General features: G+C 41.2%; 1 protein-coding gene across 3 annotated transcripts in view; it reads right to left on the reverse strand.

The window, feature by feature from the left end:
• The window catches only part of LOC118394161 (myotubularin-related protein 13), a 172,540-nt gene that overhangs the window by 115,233 nt on the left and 35,760 nt on the right, over positions 1–21,547 (reverse strand). For 2 of the 3 annotated variants that reach the window (XM_052462198.1, XM_052462197.1), the window contains exon 2: positions 18,138–18,223. In XM_052462198.1, coding sequence (XP_052318158.1) covers positions 18,138–18,223 — 86 coding nt within the window. Of the gene's footprint in view, positions 1–3,099; positions 3,242–18,137; positions 18,224–21,547 lie in introns of all 3 variants that reach the window. The other variant, XM_052462200.1, reaches the window with a different exon arrangement.

Below are 21,547 nucleotides of genomic sequence, written 5' to 3' on the forward strand. Positions count from 1 at the left end.
ACAAGGCCTGTAAATTTAACAATTTTATTCATATTTACAGATGGCATACATGTTTGTTATTAAGGCACATGAAAGTTCACATGTTCCAGAAGGTATTTCATCCCAAAAAAAACTATTTTGATAAAAATGTTTTAAAAAATATCTCCTGTCGTGACTTGCGGGATATATGTCTAGTTTCCTGAAACGAGCCACATATGTAGGCTATATATTGTCCTAGTTTCAAAAGAAAACCGTAGAACGTCTAGGTGGGGGTCTCAGCTTAAGTATTCATTGCCTGAAAGTAAAAGTGTGTTAAGTGAATGATAGACCTACACTCTATCCATATCAAAACACCCTCATTCACAGGGGTAGGGAGAATTCTATTTCAGACAATCTAGGAAATTAACTTGAATCTAGGGTATGTCATACAGTGAATTGATGAATCCTCATTAGGGCTGGTAATTGCTGTCGGAGGTACGCCAAAATAAAAATGTGATTCATATAAAAAAAAAAACTTGACTGAGTAGCTCAATTTCACTGCCAAAAAATACAATTAAACCACCTAGTGTTCAGCAAAACACCACCACAATGTCAAATACAGGTAGCCTAGTGAAATAATTAACATCCAATCACATTAACTGTTACTCTCGTGGGAATTCCACTAACGGTCCGTATGTAGCCAAACGTAACTGCTGCTCATGTTGGCATCAGTACTGATGGTGCAAAAGCCATGACAGGGAGACATAGTGGAGTGGTAACGCACATGCAAGCAGTTGGTCACGACACCACTTGGGTACACGGCAGCATCCACCGAGAGGCTCTTGCTGCCAAGGGAATGCCTGACAACTTGAAAGACATGACACTACAGTGAAAATGGTTAACTTTGTTAAAGCAAGGCCCCTGAACTCTCGTGTATTTTCTGCACTATGCAATGATATGGGCAGCGACCATGTAAATATTTTACAACATACAGAAGTGTGCTGGTTAAGTATTGACACTTTTTTTATTGAGACATCTGGGTGATGTTTTTTCCTCACCTGAATGATCTGAATCTAGGATTACAGTGACTCTCCTTAATTAACTATAGTCAATGTGAGGGACGAAATTGAGCCTGTTGGAGCTGCGCTCAGAGTATCCTGCCTTGGCAAATCGCACTGTTAAGACACTGATGCCCTTTGCAACCACGTACCTATGTGAGTGGATTCTCAGCCTTCACTCGCATGAAAACTAAATACAGGCACAGACTGTGTGGGAAATGATTTAATACTGACTCTCTCCAATACAACATTGCAGAGTTACAGTATGTGCATCCTTTCAAGCACACCATTCTCATTTACCTGTTTCAATGAACAAATAAGGTTTTATATGTAAGATGGTTAAATAAAGAGCTAAATTATTTATTATATTATTTGTGCCCTGGTCCTATAAGAGCTCTTTGTCACTTCCCACAAGCCGGGTTGTGACAAACTGCCTCATTCTTATGTTTAATAAATGTATGGTATAGTGTGAGTGTGTGGCAGTCTTATAATGATGGCAAAAAACAATATTTGAGAGTGCGCTGACCCTGGTAATAGAAGGGGTATGCAGCTGGAGGTTGAATGTTTGAAGGGGTGCGGGACTATAAAAAGTTTGGGAACCACTGTCATAGGTTCTCAATGGATGAATTGCAAGCAAGTGAAATCGAATCAGTCTTGACATTCTGAATGCAGTAATCAATGTCAGTGGTGCTGTGGTTGGTCTCTGGTTACGGAGTTGAGGTGTATCCATCCTGAACTTGAGCTGGCCACACGTCACTCCTGTTTATCGGATACATGTTGTCCTTGTATGTCTGTTGCATCTTAATTCCCTAGTCACAACAAGGACCAGACTTCTGAATCTATGACATTCCAATCCTGATGACTCCACTTAATGTTTACCGTCTGTGCACCTCCCCCTTACCATCTCCTCTTTCTGTGCCTCTATCCATCCTACTGTACATCAAGAGGTCAATGCTACAGCTGGGAATTTCCAGAGACCTCACTATACAATATTATCATGATACCTAGGTGCCGATACGATATATATTGCGATTCGCACAATTTTATATGTATTGTGAATCAATACTGAGATTTTGTTTTGGCAATTTCATGTTCCAAACATGTTGCTCACTATAGACTGAGTGTACAAACACTAGGAACGCCTGCTCTTTCCACAATTGAGACATGGATTGTGTATGTGTGCCATTCAGAGGGTGAATGGGCAAAAAGAGATTTAAGTGCCACTGAACAGGGCATGGAAGTAATACCAGGCGCACCAGTATGAGTGTGTTAAGAACTGCAATGCTGCTTGGTTTTTCCACACTCAACAGTTTCCCGTGTGTATATAGAATAGTCCACCACTCAAAGGACATCCAGCCAACTTGACACAACTGTGGAAAGCATTGGAGTCAACATGGGCCAGCATCCCTGTGGAACACTTTTAGCACCTTGTAGAGTCCATGCCGACGAATTAAGGCTGTTCTGAGAGAAAACAGGGGTGAAAGTCAATATTATGAAGGTGTTCCCAATGTTTTGTACACTCACGTGTATGTTTGCTGCAGACGAGAGAGCATGAGAAAATGAGTTTTGATCAAAATCAGGGAAATAAGTGCTGAAAACATGTTGGCTCACCATTTAAAAAGATTGAGAACAAGTTATAGATTGGAAAATACTAGAGCTAGCTAACGCTACCTACAGTAGCAAAAAAAGTCAAATATCGATATATCGGGCCAAAATAATATTGCGATATGTACAGTTGAAGTCGGAAGTTTACATACACTTAGGTTGGAGACATACACTTAGGTTGGAGTCATTAAAACTTGTTTTTCAACCTCTCCACAAATTTCTTGTTAACAAACTATAGTTTTGGCTAAAGTCGGTTAGGACATCTACTTTGTGCATGACGCAAGTACTTTTTCCAACAAAAGATTTCACTGTATCACAATTCCAGTGAGTCAAAAGTTTACATATACTAAGTTGACTGACATTAAACAGCTTGGAAAATTCCAGAAAATGATGTCAATTAGCCTTTCAGAAGCTTCTAAAGCCATGACATCATTTGAGTCAATTGGAGGTGTACATGTGGATGTATTTCAAGGCCTACCTTCAAACTCAGCACCTCTTTGCTTGACATCATGGGAAAATCAAAAGAAATCAGCCAAGACCTCAGAAAATAAATTGTAGAGCTCCACAAGTCTGGTTCGTCCTTGGGAGCAATTTCCAAACGTTGAAGGTACCACGTTCATCTGTACAAACAAAAGTATGCAAGTATAAACACCATGGGACCACGCAGCCATCATACCGCTCAGGAAAAAGACGCATTCTGTCTCCTAGAGATGAAAGTACTTTGGTCTGAAAAGTGCAAATCAATCCCAGAACAACAGCAAAGGACCTTGTGAAGATACTGGTAGAAACAGGTACAAAAGTATGTATATCCACAGTAAAACGAGTCCTATATTGACATAACCTAAAAGGCCGCTCAGCAAGGAAGAAGCCACTGCTCCAAAACCCCCATAAAAAATCCAGACTATGGTTTGCAACTGCACATTGGGACAAATATCGTACTTTTTGGAGAAATGTCCTCTTCGTCTGATGAAACAGAAATGGAACTGTTTGGCTATAATGACCATCGTTATGTTTGGAGGAGAAAGGGGGAGGCTTGCAAGCCGAAGTACACCATCCCAACCGTGAAGCACAGGGGTGGCAGTATCATGTTGTGGGAGTGCTTTGCTGCAGGATGGACTGGTGCACTACACAAAATAGATGGCATCATGAGGTAGGAAAATTATGTGGATATTTTGAAGCAACATCAAGAAGTTAAAGCTTGGTCGCAAATGGGTCTTCCAAATGGACAATGACCGCATGCATACTTTCAAAGTTGTGGCAAAATGGCTTAAGGACAACAAAGTCAAGGTATTGGAGTGGCCATCACAAAGCCCTGACCTCAATCCTATAGAAAAATACGTGGGCAGAACTGAAAGTGTGTGCGAGCAAGCAGGCCTAGTAACCTGACTCCGTTACACCAGCTCCGTCAGGAGGAATGGGCCAAAATTCAGCCAACTTATTGTGAGAAGCTTGTGGAAGGCAAAAAAAAAAAAACATTGGACCCAAGTTAAACAATTTAAAAGGCAATGCTACCAAATACGAATTAAGTGTACGTAAACTTCTGACCCACTGGGAATGTGATGAAAGAAATAATAGCTTAAATAAATCATTCTACACTGTTATTCAGACATTTAACATTCTTAAACAAAAAAGTTGTGATCCTATCTGACCTAAGACAGGGAATTATAACTAAGATTAAATGTCAGGAATTGTGAAAAACTGAGTTAAATTGTATTTGGCTAAGGTGCATGTAAACCTCCGACTTCAACATTATCTGTATCCATTTTCTCCCCCTTCACTAGTCAATGCAACAGTAGAGGTAAGCTTGTGTGTGGAGAGGAATATTGCAACAAGTGGCCTGCAGTGAACAAATCTCTGTGTTTGGGACAATAACATCGTTTTGACACACATCGACAATTTCACTCAAGAAGTCCCTAACACCACAGGCTCTAGGCCTATGCAGAGCAGGACAGCCTGGCAGATGAGAGGAGCTTGGCGATATATATATATATATATATATATGAGCCTAATCGTCACTTGCCTGAAAAGATTAGAAACACATTTTCAGAGCTTGAGTTGTAAACGCTTTTTCTTGGTGCATTCTTCATCTGTAGTTATTTAGTTTGCTGGGGGCCTGTTTTGACCACAAAATGCATTTCGTGCTAAGCCCCATCCGTTTTTTCTTTTTTTCATTCTACAGATGTATTCCAAGCGTTAGTAAATGACTCATTTTCTTTTTTATGGCGTGGAGGAAATCTGCAAATAATAACAATTTACATACCAGCTAAAACTGGAGCCAAATTGCTTGGTGGGGTATGTTAAAACACTATGGTGTATCTTCATTAAAAAGTTCAAAGCTAGAATCCCATTCATTTGGCCTTTGACCAAAGTGTGTCACACCGCAGTGGGGACACCAGAACTGGCCCCCTTATAGGCTGCGTGCTGCCTCACTTGTCTGCACTTTCTCCATTTGCAAAAAATAAATACATCAACAACATATGAATGCTATTGGTTTCATCCAATTCTCTAATTGTCTTAGACATATCATTTTAGAGGAAGCGCACAATTTAGAAACCATGGAGTGTATTAGTCCAAATGTGGCTGTTATAAATGTTCATATTTACTCAGCTTTTGGTAGCTTACTGTAATGCAATCTAATGTGTCACATATGGGCCAGTGTATCTTCTCTCCAGTCTCAGATACATTGACTGAAGCTGCTCTTGGGGGTCTTCCACATGCACAATGCCTCCTGAATACCACATCACCACAAATCAACATGGAAGTATTGGGGGGGGTGTAATACGATAAACAAACACACACAGACCATATATTGGAACCCAAGCACACATGGGTGTCCAAGGACATCTGAAGACATGAGTGATGTTTGGCTGAACTACTGGTACTGCTTCTATATTTAACTACCACCCTACTGGGGATGGATGTTTGGAGGATGACGCTGTGAGGATGCGCTCATAGCTCATTGATCCCTAGGAGACGGAGCGTGAAGATGGCTCTGCAGTGTGATACATTAGTGCTATAACTCACAGAGCAGCTCAGCCATGACTGCCACCACCAGAGCAGACCCAGTGACTCACAGGAAGAGACCACAATACCCCACAGCACAACATCCTCAAAATAAGTATATTTGTTCTTCACTAAGAGCTTGTGTCTCCTTTGTAAAATCCCATAAATACCCATGCATAAACAAGGTCTCTGGAATGTTCACCTAAAACCATTGACACTGGCCAGAGACCTTCAGACTTCCGCTGCAGCTCTGACATCTACATTGCATTCATGTAGATTTCTGTCATTCATTAAAAGCACCCGATTAAAAGCACCCGAAGTCATTCTGATTCCCATGCAAAATAGCCATTTGAGTGACTAAAATATCACCCATAATATTTTGGGGGGGATAGAAAATGTAAATATTTGAGAAAAAGTACTCTCTCTCACATGGCTAACTACAAGGAAGTTTGAAAAGACAGGCTGTGGGCGGGAAGCTTAGATTCATGAGCTCACCTTGACTGACAGCTCTTTGAAATGCGTACCTATTAAGCCCAATTCCATCTTTTCTGCTGTTTAATGTTTCAACTAATTTATCTGGTTGTTATATACATACATTTTGTTATTCTAAGCCAATCAGATGTTTAATAAAAACGTATGGCTTGGGGACAAGAAAGGTTAAGTTACACATAATTGTCTAAGTTCCAACTAGTGGCCAAATTAGATAAATAAAGATAAATAAATTGTTCTGATATTTTTAGTACCTTTTCAGATAAGACAGCATACCTTATTTAAAATTGAGATGTGAAAAATACAAATGTATTTGAATGCACCAAATACAACAGGTTGACCTTACAGTGCAGTAGACCTTACAGTGAAATATGCTTACTTACAAGCATTTAACTAACAATGCAGTTTTAAGAAAACACCTAAAAAAAATGTAAGAGAACAATAACAAATCATTAAAGAGCAGCAGTAAACAACAATAGCGGGGCTATATACAGGGGGTACCGGTACAGAGTCAATGCGCGGGATACCGGTGTCGAGGTAATATGTAAATGAAGGTAGAGTTATTAAAGTGACCATGCAAAAAAAATAAACAGAGTAGCAGAGCGTAAAAGGGGGGTTGCAAATAGTCTGGGTAGTCATTTGATTAGATGTTCAGGAGTCTTATGGTTTGGGGGTAGAAGCTGTTTAGAAGGCACAGGACCTAGACTTGGCACTTCCGGTACAGCTTGACGTGCGGTAGCAGAGAGAACAGTCTATGACTAGGGTAGCTGGAGTCTGACCATTTTTAGGGCCTTCCTCTGACACCAGCTGTTAGAGGTCCTGGATGGCAGGAAGCTTGGCCCCAGTGATGTACTGGGCCCTAGTGATGTACTGGGCCGTACGCACTACCATCTGTAGTGCCTTGCGTTCAGAGGCCGAGCAGTTGCCTGATGCAAACCGTCAGGATGCTCTCGATGGTGCAGCTGTTAAAGCTTTTGAAGATCTGAGGACCCATGCCAAATCTTTTCAGTCTCCTGAAGGGGGAATAGGTTTTGTCGTGCCCTCTTCAAGACTGTCTTGGTGTGCTTGGACCATGTTAGTTTGTTGGTGATGTGGACACCAAGGAACTTAAAGCTCTCAACCTGCTCCACTACAGCCTTGTCTATGAGAATGTGGGCATGCTTGGTCCTCATTTTCCTCCGCAATCATATCCTTTGGCTTGATCACATTGAGGGAGAGGTTGTTGTCCTTGCACTACATGGTCAGGTCTCTGACTTCCTCCCGAGAGGCTGCCTCATCGTTGTCGGTGATCAGGGTCTACCCTTACCACCTGGGGGCGGCCCGCCAGGAAGTCCAGGATCCAGTTGCAGAGGGAGGTGTTTAGTCCCAGGGTCCTTAGCTTAGTGATGAGCTTTGAGGGAACTACGGTGTTGAATGCTGAGCTGTAGTCAATGAATAGCATTCCCACATAGGTGTTCCCCTTGTCTAGGTGTGAAAGGGCAGTGTGGAGTGCAATCGAGATTGCATCATCTGTGGATCTGTTGGGGTGGGTTTAGGGTTTCTGGGATAATGGTGTTGATGTGAGCCTTGTCCAGCATTTCAAAGCATTTTATGGCTACAGACACAAGTGCTACGGGTCGGTAGTCATTTAGGCAGGTTACCGTTGTGTTCTTGGGCACAAGGACTATGGTGGTCTGCTTGAAACATGTTGGTATTACAGACTCAGACTTGTGAAAAGGCAGTGCTAATATATGCACATGGCATATTTCATGAGCATTCCTTGATGATATGGGTTTTTCATGCAAGCATTCGTACCTGCATGTCACATTCTCACAGTAGCAGCATATCTTGGCGAACTACAATTAAGTAATAATGCCAGAAAAGCAAGTGTTGAGGATATACTGTCACGGGAGTTAGGCCTAAAATGAAGTCGAGTGCTGGCAAACTGCGAAGGTGTGTTTGCGGAAAGGCGTGGCTTAAATAGCTACTCTACTGATGTCAACATTTGACTGTAGGGTGTCAGCAAATATAATTAAGTTTACACTATTCATTTATGGCAAAGATAATTATATATATCTCCCCTTTCATCTGTGTCTGGTGTTAGCTAGTTACTGGCTAGCTAGGTCTTCAGCCAGCATGGAACAAAAGGGCAGGGGGGCGTTCAGAACTCTGACTCAGTTGTCATGTCAACACATCCGTCAGTGCTGCTGTGAACCACATCACAAGAGACATGCTGAACAGGAGATCTATTAAATGTTTTACATTATTAATGCAATTTCAATGTTTGAGATGCTTTATGTATCACCAGATTAGCTTGATGATTTTACTGCTACACTGCATCAATGTTTCTTGACACAGGGTAAGTGTACCTATTAAGACCACCAAAATCTAAGTCTATAAATTTAACATAATATAAACTGCCTAAATTATTCTAAGAAAAGTGGATATCAAATAAATTGTTAATCTTGTTAAGTTTACTGCCTTGTACTTACAACATATTTTAATAAGTCATACAAATAATTGATAAAATGTGAAAAGTCCAGACTCGGATTAATGTGCACCAAATGTACCCTTTAAGCCCATGGGTGTTTCAAATAAAAATGTCAACATTTACAAACTTACATTTCTAATATAAAATGTGATTATATTAAACTCCCCTAAAGTCATTCAAAAAAACTGATCATTGCTATTCATCATGAAAGTAGCACTTACAGGGCCTTCGGAAAGCATTCAGACCACATTACTTTTTCCACATTCTGTCACGTTACAGCCTTACTCGGGTCTCTCCAGAAATGTTTGATTGGGTTCAAGAGACTTGTCCCAAAGCGACTCCTGCGTTGTCTTGGCTGTGTGTTTACGGTTGTTCTCCTGTTGGAAGGTGAACCTTCGCCCCAGTCTGAAGTCCTGAGAACTCTGGAGCAGGTTTTCATCATCAAGAATCTCTGTACCTTGCTCCGTTCATCTTTCCCTTCAATCCCGACTACTCTCCGAGTCCATGCCGCTGACAAACATCTCCACAGCATGATGCTGCCACCATCATGCATCACCATAGGGATGTTATTGGCCAGGTGCCTGGTTTCTTCCAGACGTGACGCTTGGCGTTCAGGCCAAATAGTTAAATCTTGGTTTCATCAGACCAGAGAATCTGGTTTCTGATAGAGTCCTTTAGGTGCCTTTTGGCAAACTCCAAGCAGGCTGCCATGTGCCTTTACTGAGGAGTGGCTTCTGTCTGGTCACTCTACCATAAAGGCCTGATTGGTGGAGTACTGCAGAGATGGTTGTCCTTCTGGAAGGTTCTCTCATCTCCACAGAGGAACTCTGGAGCTATGGCAGAGTGACCATCGGGTTCTTGGTCACTTCCTTGACCAAGGCCCTTCTCCCCCGATTGCTCAGTTTGGCCGGGCGGCCAGCCAGCTCTAGGGAGAGTCTTGGTGGTTCCAAACTTCTTCATTTAGGAATGATGGAGGCCACTGGGTTCTTGCGGAACTTCAATGCTGCAGAAATGTTTTAGTACCCTTCCCCAGATCAGTGCCGCGACACAATCCTGTCTGAGCTCTACGGACAATTCCGTCGACCTCATGACTTGGTTTTTGACCTGATATACACTGTCAACTGTGGGACCTTATTTAAATTTGGTAAGAGAATATCATGTTACCATTGGAGTATTAATCCCACCTCCTGAATCCAAGTGTTTGACATGGGGGAGGGGACCATTCATATTATGATTAAAAAAAAAATCTATGTAGAAGCAGTCATTTGTCATACCTGGTTCATCCAATTTCATGAAAAACAAGACTGACTGTTCATAACCTTTCAGAATACATCTGCCAACAAAAAGATGTAGGCAGTATATTGCTGCATCCATACTGGTCTGTTTTTCCTTGAAAAGGAACATCGAACCATTAATGGAAATCACTGAGGTTTACAAATATTTCCCATTCCCACTGAAGAAAAATAGGCTCCACTCTCAATCCATCCTGGCTTCCACAACATTGACATAGATTATGCAACAGGTAGGCTGGTTACGGGCTCCTCCACCTGCCGGTCTGGTTCGTTAGGCTCCGGTCTGGTCTATTTCACTGGACCTCTTGAAAGGCCTGGATGAGACTGACTGACTGCTATCAAAGTCAGGTGGCCGTTGTGTTTAGAAGTCGACCGATTAATCGGAATGGCCGATTAATTACGGTCGATTTCAAGTTCTCATAGCAATCGGAAATCTGTATTTTTGGGCGCTGATTTCAAATTATTAAAAAATATATTCCTTTTATTTAACTAGGAAAGTCAGTTAAGAACACATTCTTATTTTCAATGACTGCCTAGGAACTGTGGGTTAACTGCCTTGTTCAGGGGCGGAACGACAGATTTTCACCTTGTCAGCTCAGGGGTTCCAATCTTGCAACCGCACAGTTAACTAGTCCAACGCTCTAACCATTGCACTCCATGAGTAGCCTGCCTGTTACGCGAATGTAGTAGAAGCCAAGGTAAATTGCTAGCTAGCATTAAACTTATCTTATAGAAAACAATCAATCATAATCACTAGTTATAACTACTGATCCAGTTTAGCAGGCAATATTAACCAGGTGAAATTGTGTCATTTCTCTTGCGTTCATTGCACGCAGAGTTAGGGTATATGCAACAGTTTGGGCTGCCTGGCTCATTGCGAAACAATTTGCCAGAATTTTACGTAATTATGACATACATTGAAGGTTGTGCAATGTAAACAAGAATATTTAGACTTCTGGATGTCACCCGTTAGATAAAATACCGAAAGGTTCCGTATTTCACTGAAATAAACATTTTGTTTTCGAAATGATAGTTTCCGGATTTGATCATATTAATGACCAAAGGCTCGTATTACTGTGTTTTATTATGTTATAATTAAGTCTGATTTGATAGAGCAGTCTGACTGAGTAGAATCAGGCCCGTAATCATTCATTCAAACAGCACTTTCGTGCGTTTTGCCAGCAGCTCTTCGCAAGCACAGCACTGTTTATGACTTCAAGCCAATCAGCCTTATGGCTGGTGTAACCAATGTGAAATGGCTCGCTAGTTAGCTGGGTGTGCGCTAATACGGTTTCAAACGTCACTCGCTTTTAGATTTGGAGTATTATTTCCCTTGCGCTGCAAGGGCCGCGGCTTTTGTGGAGCGATGGGTAACGATGCTTCGAGTGTGGCTGTTGTCTATGTGTTCCTGGTTCGAGCCCAGGTAGGGGCAAGGAAGGGGGACGGAAGCTATACTGTTACACTGGCAATACTATAGTGCCTATAAGAACATCCAATAGTCAAAAGTACATGAAATACAAATGGTATAGAGAGAAATAGTCCTATAAATACTATATTAACTACAACCTAAAACCTCTTACCTTGGAATATTGAAGTCTCATGTTAAAAGGAACCAGCAACTTTAATACGTTCTCATGTTCTGAGCAAGGAACTTAAATGTTGTTAGCTTTTTTACATGGCACATATTACCTTATTTTCCAACACTTAGTTTTTGCATTATTTAAAACAAATTGAACATGTTTCATTATTTATTTGAGGCTAAATTGATTTTATTGTTGTTTTATATTAAATTAAAATAAGTGTTAATTCAGTATTGTTGTAATTGTCATTAATACAAATATAAATTAAATTGTTTTTTAAGTTTTTTAAATAATAATAAATAAATAAATAAAAGAATTGGCCGATTAATCGGTATCGGCTTTTCTGGTCGGCGTTGAAAAATCATATTCGGGCGACCTCTAGTTGTGATGCATGATTACTCTGAAATGCAAAGCGCTTCTCTAGACAAGACGTCTTGGTTTCAGCTTAGCACTGAGAGACTAGAGAGCATCTTAGTAATGCTACCAAATCTCCCTATTGTACTTTCACCTAAGCCAGGAGGAATGTGCCTGGGCTTACCAAGAAATCACCTGACTGCATAAAAAAATGGACAGGATTGTAAAGTCTACTTTAATGTCAAGAGAAAAACAAGAATGACTTGTAGGCATACAGAGTGAGGTCTACTTATTCTGACTAGAATGCCAATGCTACATGAGGTTTGCATGACAAGGCCTAGCCTAAATCAAACGAAGTTTCCATTTGTTAAATAAGAATTTTCAAAAAAAAAAAAAAATCCTTTGACAAAAGGCTAATTCCATCATCCTGTTTTTCTGCTCAAACCAAATTGGGACTCGGTATACATATAGCTAGCAGGAAACCTCATTCACCAGGGCAAATCAAAGTGTGGAGTCTCTCAGCACTGAGGTGAGCAGGGCTTGACATTAAGGCCTTGTCCGGGGAAAGTAAAACAATTGAGACAACCAGAAAATAGATTTCAGTTGTCCAAATGGATAAGTAAAAATCACTGTATCAAACAAGTACTTTGATCAGAACTGGAACAGGCAGCACACAGCAGGACAGCGCATGGTAGACATTGAGTAAATTGCCTATATTCCTATAGCATAAAAAAAAGTTATATTATACACAAAGCAAGAGAACAACGTAGACAGAGCTAGTCTCACCAAAGCAGCAAAAACGATCCCAGTCAGAAAATATTTTTTTCTCCCTCTTGAATGTCAGATGATCTAGGCCAGGTATTCCCAAACTGGGGTATGCACAATGCTGTCGGGGGTACGCCAAATAAAAATGTGATTCACATTTATTTATTTTTAAATACAAATTTATTTTTAAAAAGTGTCATTTTCAACCAGCCCATTTAGATGTTCCAATGGGGCTATACATTTGGGTGAGGGTTTTTTCCCCCCTGCCTGAATGAATAGCCTTGTTTCACTGCCAAAAATAAAATGAAACCATCTCGTGTTGACAACAATGTCAAATAAAAGTAGCCTAGTCAAATAATTAATATCCAATCACATTAAAAGCTACTCTTGCGGGAAATCCACTTAACGGTCCGTATGTAGCCAAACGTAGCTGCTGCTCATTCTGTTATCTCTAAAATTGATTAAATGGTTAAATATATTAAGGCCTGCATCCAGACACATACCAGCTCTACTGGTAGCACTGATACTACCAGCAGTACTACACCTGCACCTGTCCACAACACAAGTTGTTCTGCTTCCAGGAGCACATCCAATGCTAGTAATTCTACATGTGTTGATAGCCCAGCTAGCATGGACACTGAAAGTTGTGAATCTGATGCAGCCGAAGAGCTACTGCCCCCCCTTACCCGGGAAAGCATGAACAGACAGGGATGTTGGACCATTGATGAGGCGCAAATATGATGAGAACTACATTGATTTGGGGTTCACTTATATTGGGAGTAGAGCCTTTCCTCAGCGACAGTTTGTTATATGTGCAAAAGTACTCTCACACAACTGGATGAAACCTTCACTCTAGTATAGACATTTAGAAACAAAACATACCAACTTCAAAAATAAGCCACAGGAGATTGAGCGAAAACTAAGACAAGTTTCGAGTAGTAGGACATGTATAAAAGTAACAGATACCATTAATAAGAAGGGGCTAGAAGCGTCTTATATGGTGAGCTACCGAGTGGCTAGGACAGGCAAGCCCCATACAATTGCGGAGGACTTAACTCTTCCTGCTGACGCAGATAAGGCAGAGACTATGCTGGGGGAAAACACCAAAAAAACTACACAGACAATGTCATCATCAAAAACACTTTCACAACACATCAGTGACATGGCAGGAGATGTTTTGAAATAATTACGGCATGCGTTACAGCTGGATGAGTCAGACGTGGTGGGCCTGGCATAGCTTCTGGTATATGTCCGTAACGTTTATGGGGGTCAATTAAGGAAGACGTCCTCTTCCGCAAAGCACTGGAAACCAGATCAACAGGAGAGGATATTTTTAAAGTACTGGAAAGCTTGGTAATGGACTTTGGTGGACAAGATGTGTTGGTATCTGTACTGATGGCGCAAAAGCCATGACAGGGAGACATAGTAGAGTGGTAACGCACATGCATGCAGTTGCTCACGACACCACTTGGGTACACGGCAGCATCCACCGAGAGGCTCTTGTTGCCAATGCAATGCCTGACAGTTTGAAAGATGTTTTGGACACTACAGTGAAAATGGTTAACTTTGTTAAAGGCCCCTGAACTCTTGTGTATTTTCTGCACTATGCAATGATATGGGCAGCGACCATGTAACGCTTTTACAACATACAAAAGTGCGCTGGTTTTCAAGGGGCGAAGTATTGACACTTTTTTTTCACTGATCTGAATCTAGTATTACAGGGACTCTCCGCAACTTTACTCAATGTGCGGGAACAAATTGAGGCTAAGATTAAGAAGTTGGAGCTCTTCTCTGTCTGCCTTAACAAGGACAACTCACAGGTCTTTCCATCATTGTATGATTTTTGTGTGCAAATGATCAAGCTTACGGACAATGTCAAATGTGATATAGCGAAGCACCCGAGTGAGTTGGGTGCGTAATTACACTTTTCCGAAACGGACGACACAACCAACTGGATTCGTTATCCCTTTAATGCCCTTCCTTCAGTCTACTTTCTGATATCTGAACAAGAGAGCCTCATCGAAATTGCAACAAGCGATTCTGTGAAAATTGAATTTTAAATCAGAAGCTACTGCCAGATTTCAGGATTGGGCTGCTCTCAGAGTATCCTGCCTTGGCAAATCGCACTGTTAAGACACTGATGCCCTTTGCAAACACGTACCTATGTGAGAGTATTCTCAGCCCTCACTTGCATGAAAATGAAATACAGGCACAGACTGTGTGTGGAAAATGATTTAAGATGGACTCTCTGTCCAATACAACATTGCAGAGTTACAGTATGTGCATCCTTCCAAGCACACGGTTCTCATTAACCTGTGGTGAGGTATTCACAATTGTCAATGAACTACTAAGGTTTTAAATGTAAGATGGTTAAATAAAATAGCAAAATCGATTTTTATCATATTTTTTGTGTCCTAGTCCTATAGGAGTTTGTCACTTCCCACGAGCCGGGTTTGACAAACACTCACACTCATTCTTACGTTTAATAAATGTATCGTATAGTGTGTGTGGCAGTCTTACAATGGCAAAAAAATGCTGACCCTGGTGCTAGAGGGGGTACTCAGATGGAGGTTGAATGTTTGAAGGGGTACGGGACTATAACACGTTTGGGAATCACTGATCTAGGCCAATAGCCAAAGTCTATTTTTTATAGCAGACACCAATGTTCCTTCAAAAAAAATTCAGCACTGAGCAAATTTCTGGTCTGCTGATCTCAAACTTTTGTGCAACTTCCAGCACGAGTTCACTGTGAACACTGAGGCTGTACAAGCTTTAAGTACATTTTAAAAGTTGCCAAGTAGGCTACTGTGGCTATTTCATCATAATGCAGGCCTACCAGACTGGCCTACCATCAAAAACAATGGAGAAAATGCATCCCATAACATTTTAACCTGGAAATAGTAGTTTGATCATTCAGCCTACATTTTCTCAACATTTGATATGGACTTGGCCTATTAAGACACTTTCAGTTTAATGCATGCTGGATTTCTCCTGCTGCACTATGATCAAACGATGAATGAATTTGATGGAGTTCTTGGCTCTCAGAAGGTTTAAAGTTATTTTTAAATAACCCCAAAACATGGGAGGCCTAATGTAATAATGAGAGAGATAGAAGAAACAATAGCAGGATATAAAAATCCAATGAGAAATTTTAACAAACCTTACAGTTAAGCAAAGCATTAAAGACTAAAAACGTATGCATGCATGAGGCCAGAAGATTAAAAATCCCTTCTTGCCGTTGTGAAATTTAGCAAACAATATCAAGATGACGAGTCCAAAGAAAAGCTTAAACTGGCCTAAACTCATTTGCATATTATTCTAGCAATGTGCAACCTACCTACAACACATATAGAGCCCAGGCTAATAACAGAGAAGAGGATGAGCTAAAAATACAACTCAGTTTATAATTATTCAGTTTTGAGGAAAGCAGTCTCTCCGCAGCCCATTATGATTTACAACCCATCACAAAACCTACAGTCAGCTAGACTCATTGCATGTGTCACTCGTTCTATCTCCACGATTCAGCACACACAGACATCCAAGATAGCCAAGGCCTCTCTCATGCCACAGCTCCACCAGAGTGGAATAGGCTATTTGAAAAGATTTGAGTCTTGAAAATATATTCTGTCAATGTCATGATACTTTTCACTGCTGAATACCAACTGCTGAAGTTCTATTTTCAGGTTCGTGAAACTGCTTTCTATACCGCTCGATCTGGTCTTCCCCCAGTCACCCGTGTTTTTCGCCCCACAGACCGGACAAGTTTAAGCAGGAGTTCAATGGATTATGGTCATTGTAGTTAATTACTACAATTTCTGCACTAAACTATGTAGAAAATTGGCCTTTTGGAAACTACAACTCCCTACTACATCGCACAGTTCAGGCTTCATCTGATTTCTCTCTTTTTTTAAATGTATTTATTACATTTAAAATTTAAAAAAAGAAAATCACTCAGCACTACTCGTCCCAAACTGAGGGCTATGCCAAAAATGTGGACATTAACATAAAAACATGTGGCCAGTTTGTGGGTTATGTGAAAGCATTGAGTGATAAATGTAACAAAATCCATAGTTGGGTGTTGAAGAGAGAGAAAAAATGAAATTGACAGAACTAGAACATACTGTATAACAGAGGAAGAAGAAATGTCCATGTGTATCCACTTGGCATTAAAAAGGCAGAGTAGTTTAGCCTCCATGAGGGGAGAAGTGCATATGTGAACATAAACAAATGTTCAAAATGATGCAGCGATCGCATCTTTAAGAAATTGTGCCGATTTTGCTTGTTCTAACTAAATGCTTAACTAGTTCCTGGAATCCGTCAAAATTATCGTGTAATTAGGGTCTTCGCGGAACAGCGGCATTCAAGAGGCGCCTCGCTCTCCTCGCTGTTGACTGTGGGCCAAAAGCATCCTAATTTAAATCATTTAGTATGTCCAAGTAAACAAACAAATAAACAAACACGCGGGCAGGCCCCATTGGCCATGCGCTGTCAGGAGAAAGAACACTGTTGAACTGTGGGAGGCAGCCTGGGCCAGTGAGTTTACTGCTACTGCTGCCCTGGATATTGATTTCCAGATCTCTCCAGACCCAGATAAGCAAATATTTGGTCACAATGAGTGCAATGATTTGTGCATGATGGTAACAGGCCCCATGTCTCAAGTCAAGGACCCCCCTAAGTCGCCCTCGGAGGAGAGGGGGCTGGAGAAAGATAATGAGAGTGACCAAAGGGAGAGAGAGGGATGCAACTCCCTAATGCAACCAAAAAAAGGAAGATTGGGACACCCAGCAGAGAGAGCGATAACAGGCTGGACATAGCTGAGGATTCTGGGAGGTGGGTAAGAATGTCCCAATTAGTGGGTTGGCGGAAAGGGTTGAAAGGGTTGAAACAAACTCTTGAATAAACAATCATTATGCATTTGTTGATATAGGAAATGCCAATATTTGCTCTGCACCCTCCAGAAGAACATGCGTCCTGGGAACATAGGAAGATGCCTCAACTGCTGCTCCACTCCTGGGGTTCTTGTCAGTATGATATGGCAACAGAAAATTTCACAGTGCACTTCCCTGGATTTTTAAAAATTAAAATTGGTCAAGACTGTTCCGGCAAGTCAGGAAGTTGGCACTGTGAGAAGATTAACCAGGGGAACACTGCACAACCTGTACAAATGACAACCTCCAGAAAGTTCCAGAAGAGCTACTAGAGAGGGCTCCCTGAGTGAACAGAGCGCTCCAACAGCATGATTGGTTGGAGCACCGTAGCTTAACAAGCACATTTTCCATTTGCAGACAAAATAACCACTAAAATGGTGCTCACAGTCACAACAGGAAATTATGCAAATCTCTCAATTTTTGTTCTGTCAGGCAGTGCCCCATGTGTCCATTAGGTCAACTCAAGTTCTGCGACGAGAAACCAGAGCCATCTTTGCTTGCAGTATTAAACCCACACCCATAAAACATGCAGACTGAGGTAGGGAGGTTAATGTGGGGAAGCAAGCAACTCACTACCACAGCTATCACACAGGGTGCATGAATAAGTCAGTTTCAGTTAAATGTTATGTACTCACCATCTCCACCCCCTGGGGAAACACTGTGCCCTCCCAGTCCTTTTTGGGGAAGCGCTGGATTATCTTCCCACATCCTTCTCCTGCACCTGGAAATGAAACAACAGCAATCAATGGCAGGGAAACCTGGCATGCCACGGATCTGATCTGATGTCAAAGTGTCCTCCACCTAAGAAGTAGCCTGAATAATATCTACAATATTATGGAATTCATAACAGAGCTCTAGGGCCTATACCACCAACAGGAAGAGGGAAGAGATAAGCTCCTCTAGTTACCAGACAGATGCACTGTGTACGGTGAATGATGCATGGGTCAAGATAATGTTCTGTGGAATGGACGCTTTACATAATAAAAAGGTCAGCTTTTCACATTGTTAAAAGGACATACTGGTTGTGAATGGCCCTAATAAAACTATTTTTCCAAACAGTAGAGGTGAAGGGGGCATTCAAGGACGCACAAATCATTTTGATGTAAGATCACATTTCCAGACTTCCTAATTGGCACAAATCGGTTTGGTGCATTCTTTCAGGTCCACTGTGATGATTCTCCTTACATTTTCCATCTTTCTCTTCATTCTGTAGGAACACTTCAACCACAAGAGGAAAGCACTAAGGAGTAGCACTACAGGGTCATAACGGCAGAACATTCATCCTGTGCTTCTCCAGTGGTAATGTATGAGGGATTGTGTTGCTCCTGAGTGCTAACAAATAACCCAAGATTGCCATGTTAAAGAGATACTTCTGGATTTTGGCAATAATGCCCTTTATCTACGTCCTCAGAGTCAGATGAACTCATGGATACCATTTTAATATGTCTCTGTGTCCAGTATGAAGGAAGTTAGAGGTAGTTTTGCGAGCCAATGCTAACTAGTGTTAGCGCAATGACTGGAAGTCTATGGGTATCTGCTTGCATGCACATAGACACAAAAATGGTATCCACGAGTTGGTATCGGACTCTGGGTGAGTAGATAAAGGGCTTCATTGCGAAAATCCCACACAGTATAACTTCAAAATGTAAATGGTGAAGCAATCCTACAAGCCAATTGCCAACCCACACGAAGGGGAAGACAAAACAGATATGTTTACAAACTTAGCCTATTATTTGCATCTGCACTAGCAGACGCCGCAATAAATAAATAGGCCTATTTCCAAATCAGTAGGCATGGAGCCAAAGCCCTAATGTAGCCAAGTTGCCATTGAACAAAAATAAACTTGAAAGCATCCAGAACCAAATGTGCAGGGAGTGTAAATGAGTTGACTGACAGTGAAATTGAATTCAAATGTGACACTGCCATCGACATTAAAAACAAACACGCATAAAGGTTAAAAGAATGAAGGTGAAATGCATCAACAGATCTGGAATCGGTCACGGCCAATAGATAAATTACAGGGTTGGATTAAATCAAGATGTTTCACCGAGAAAGTGGCCAAAGATTAAGTGCGAGAAACTGAACCCGGACAGCTAACACAGCAAATTACAGAAGTGGCCAAAGATTAAGTGCGAGAAACTGAACCCGGACAGCTAACACAGCAAATTACAGAAGTGGGAAGGCCATCCATTTGGGAGTGATCCACTCTGACAGCATGATTCAAGGAGAGGAGGATGAGGAACGAAAGAAGGAAAAAGGGAGAGAGAACCCTCCTCAACCCCAGCATCTGTCAGGTAGGTCACCTATAAGACAGCCCAGGGAAATATCTGCAAACAAGAGGTCAGATCAATAGATTGTGGTGGCAGAGAGAGATGCAGTACATGGCTGATCTGCTGAACTCTGTCATCTCTTTATTCTCAGTTGGGTATTCAATGCATGGTTGAGCCGACAATGCCACAGCATGGACTGCATAGATTCAAAGGGTTGTCTGGTCTATTTTAAGAGCCAATTTATCATGAAAAAGAACACAGGGTCACCGTCACATAATGGCAGACATACAATTGTTTGGGGGAATTTTGAAAAATGTGATGTAATTACTTGTCAACAAAATGTAATGTGCCAGTCACAACAAACTGCAACCTATTTAAGGTGGCGATTGAAGAGGATTTGAAAGAACAATATGGAAAGCTAAGAAATGGAAAAATAATCTAAGAAATGTAAAAGATGCCAAGACCATCTACAAATGCTTTCCTTTCCAACGTGCCGTTTGACACAGTGACTTCATTTACATTTAGTTTAAGCTCCGTCAAACATACATTTAGCACACAGTTTTCCTTCCATCTCTGTTGAGAAGAAACCTATCAAGAATGACAAAAGGATGATTGCTGCGTGAAGCCTATTGCTCTGGATTTTGATTGGTAAGAGAGATGAAATAGGTCCATTCGGCCTAAGTATTCAGTCTATTAATGCAGACTATATGGGGCAATATATACTGAACACAAATATAAATGTAATATGCTAAAAAATGTATTGACTTACAGTTCATAAGGAAATCAGTCAATTGAAATAAAGAAATTAAGCCCTTTATCTATTGATTTCACATGACTGGGCAGGGGTGTAGCCATGGCATAGGCCAACCCACTTGGGAGCCAGGCCCAGCCAATCAGAATTATTTTTTTCCAACAAAACTGCATTAGAGAGAGAAATACTCCTCAGTTTCATCAGCTGTCCGGGTGGCTGGTCTCAGACGATCATGCAGGTGAAGAAGCCGGATGTGGCGGTCCAGGATTGGCGTGGTTACACATGCTCTGCAGTTATGGGGCCGGTTGGACGTACTGCCAAATTCTCTTAAAACAACGTTGGATGCAGTTTATGGTAGCAACATTATCATCACATTCTCTGGCAACAGCTCTGGTGGTCATTAATGCAGTCAGCATGCCAATTGCATGCTCCCTCAACTTGTGACATCTGTGGCATTGTGTTGTGTGATAAAACTGCACATTTTAGAATGGCCTTTTATTGTCCCCAGCACAAGATGCACCGGTGTAATGATCATACTGTTTAATCAGTTCTTGATATGCCACACCTGTCAGGTGGATGGATTATCTTGGCAAAGGAGATATGCTCACTAACAGGGATTCACTAACAGGGATTACAAAAGTATTCAGATCCCTAGACTTTTTCCACATTTTGTTACATTACAGCCTTATTCTAAAATTGATTAGATTGCAGAGAATTTGTTTTATTTACATACTTTTGCAAATTTATTAAAAACAAAAAACAGAAATACCTTATTTACTTAAGATTCAGACCCTTTGCTATGAGACTCAAAATTGAACTCAGGTGCATCCTGTTTCCATTGATCATCCTTGAGATGTTTCAACTGGATTGGAGTCTACCTGGGTAAATTCAATTGATTTGACATTATTGGAAAAGCACACACACACACCTGTCTATAAGGTCACACAGTTGACTGTGCATGTCAGAGCAAAAACCAAGCCATTAGATGGAAGGAATTGTCCTTCCAGCTCTGAGACAGGATTGT

Source organism: Oncorhynchus keta, chromosome 14 (genome assembly GCF_023373465.1).
Source record: "Oncorhynchus keta strain PuntledgeMale-10-30-2019 chromosome 14, Oket_V2, whole genome shotgun sequence".
NCBI lineage: Eukaryota > Metazoa > Chordata > Actinopteri > Salmoniformes > Salmonidae > Oncorhynchus > Oncorhynchus keta.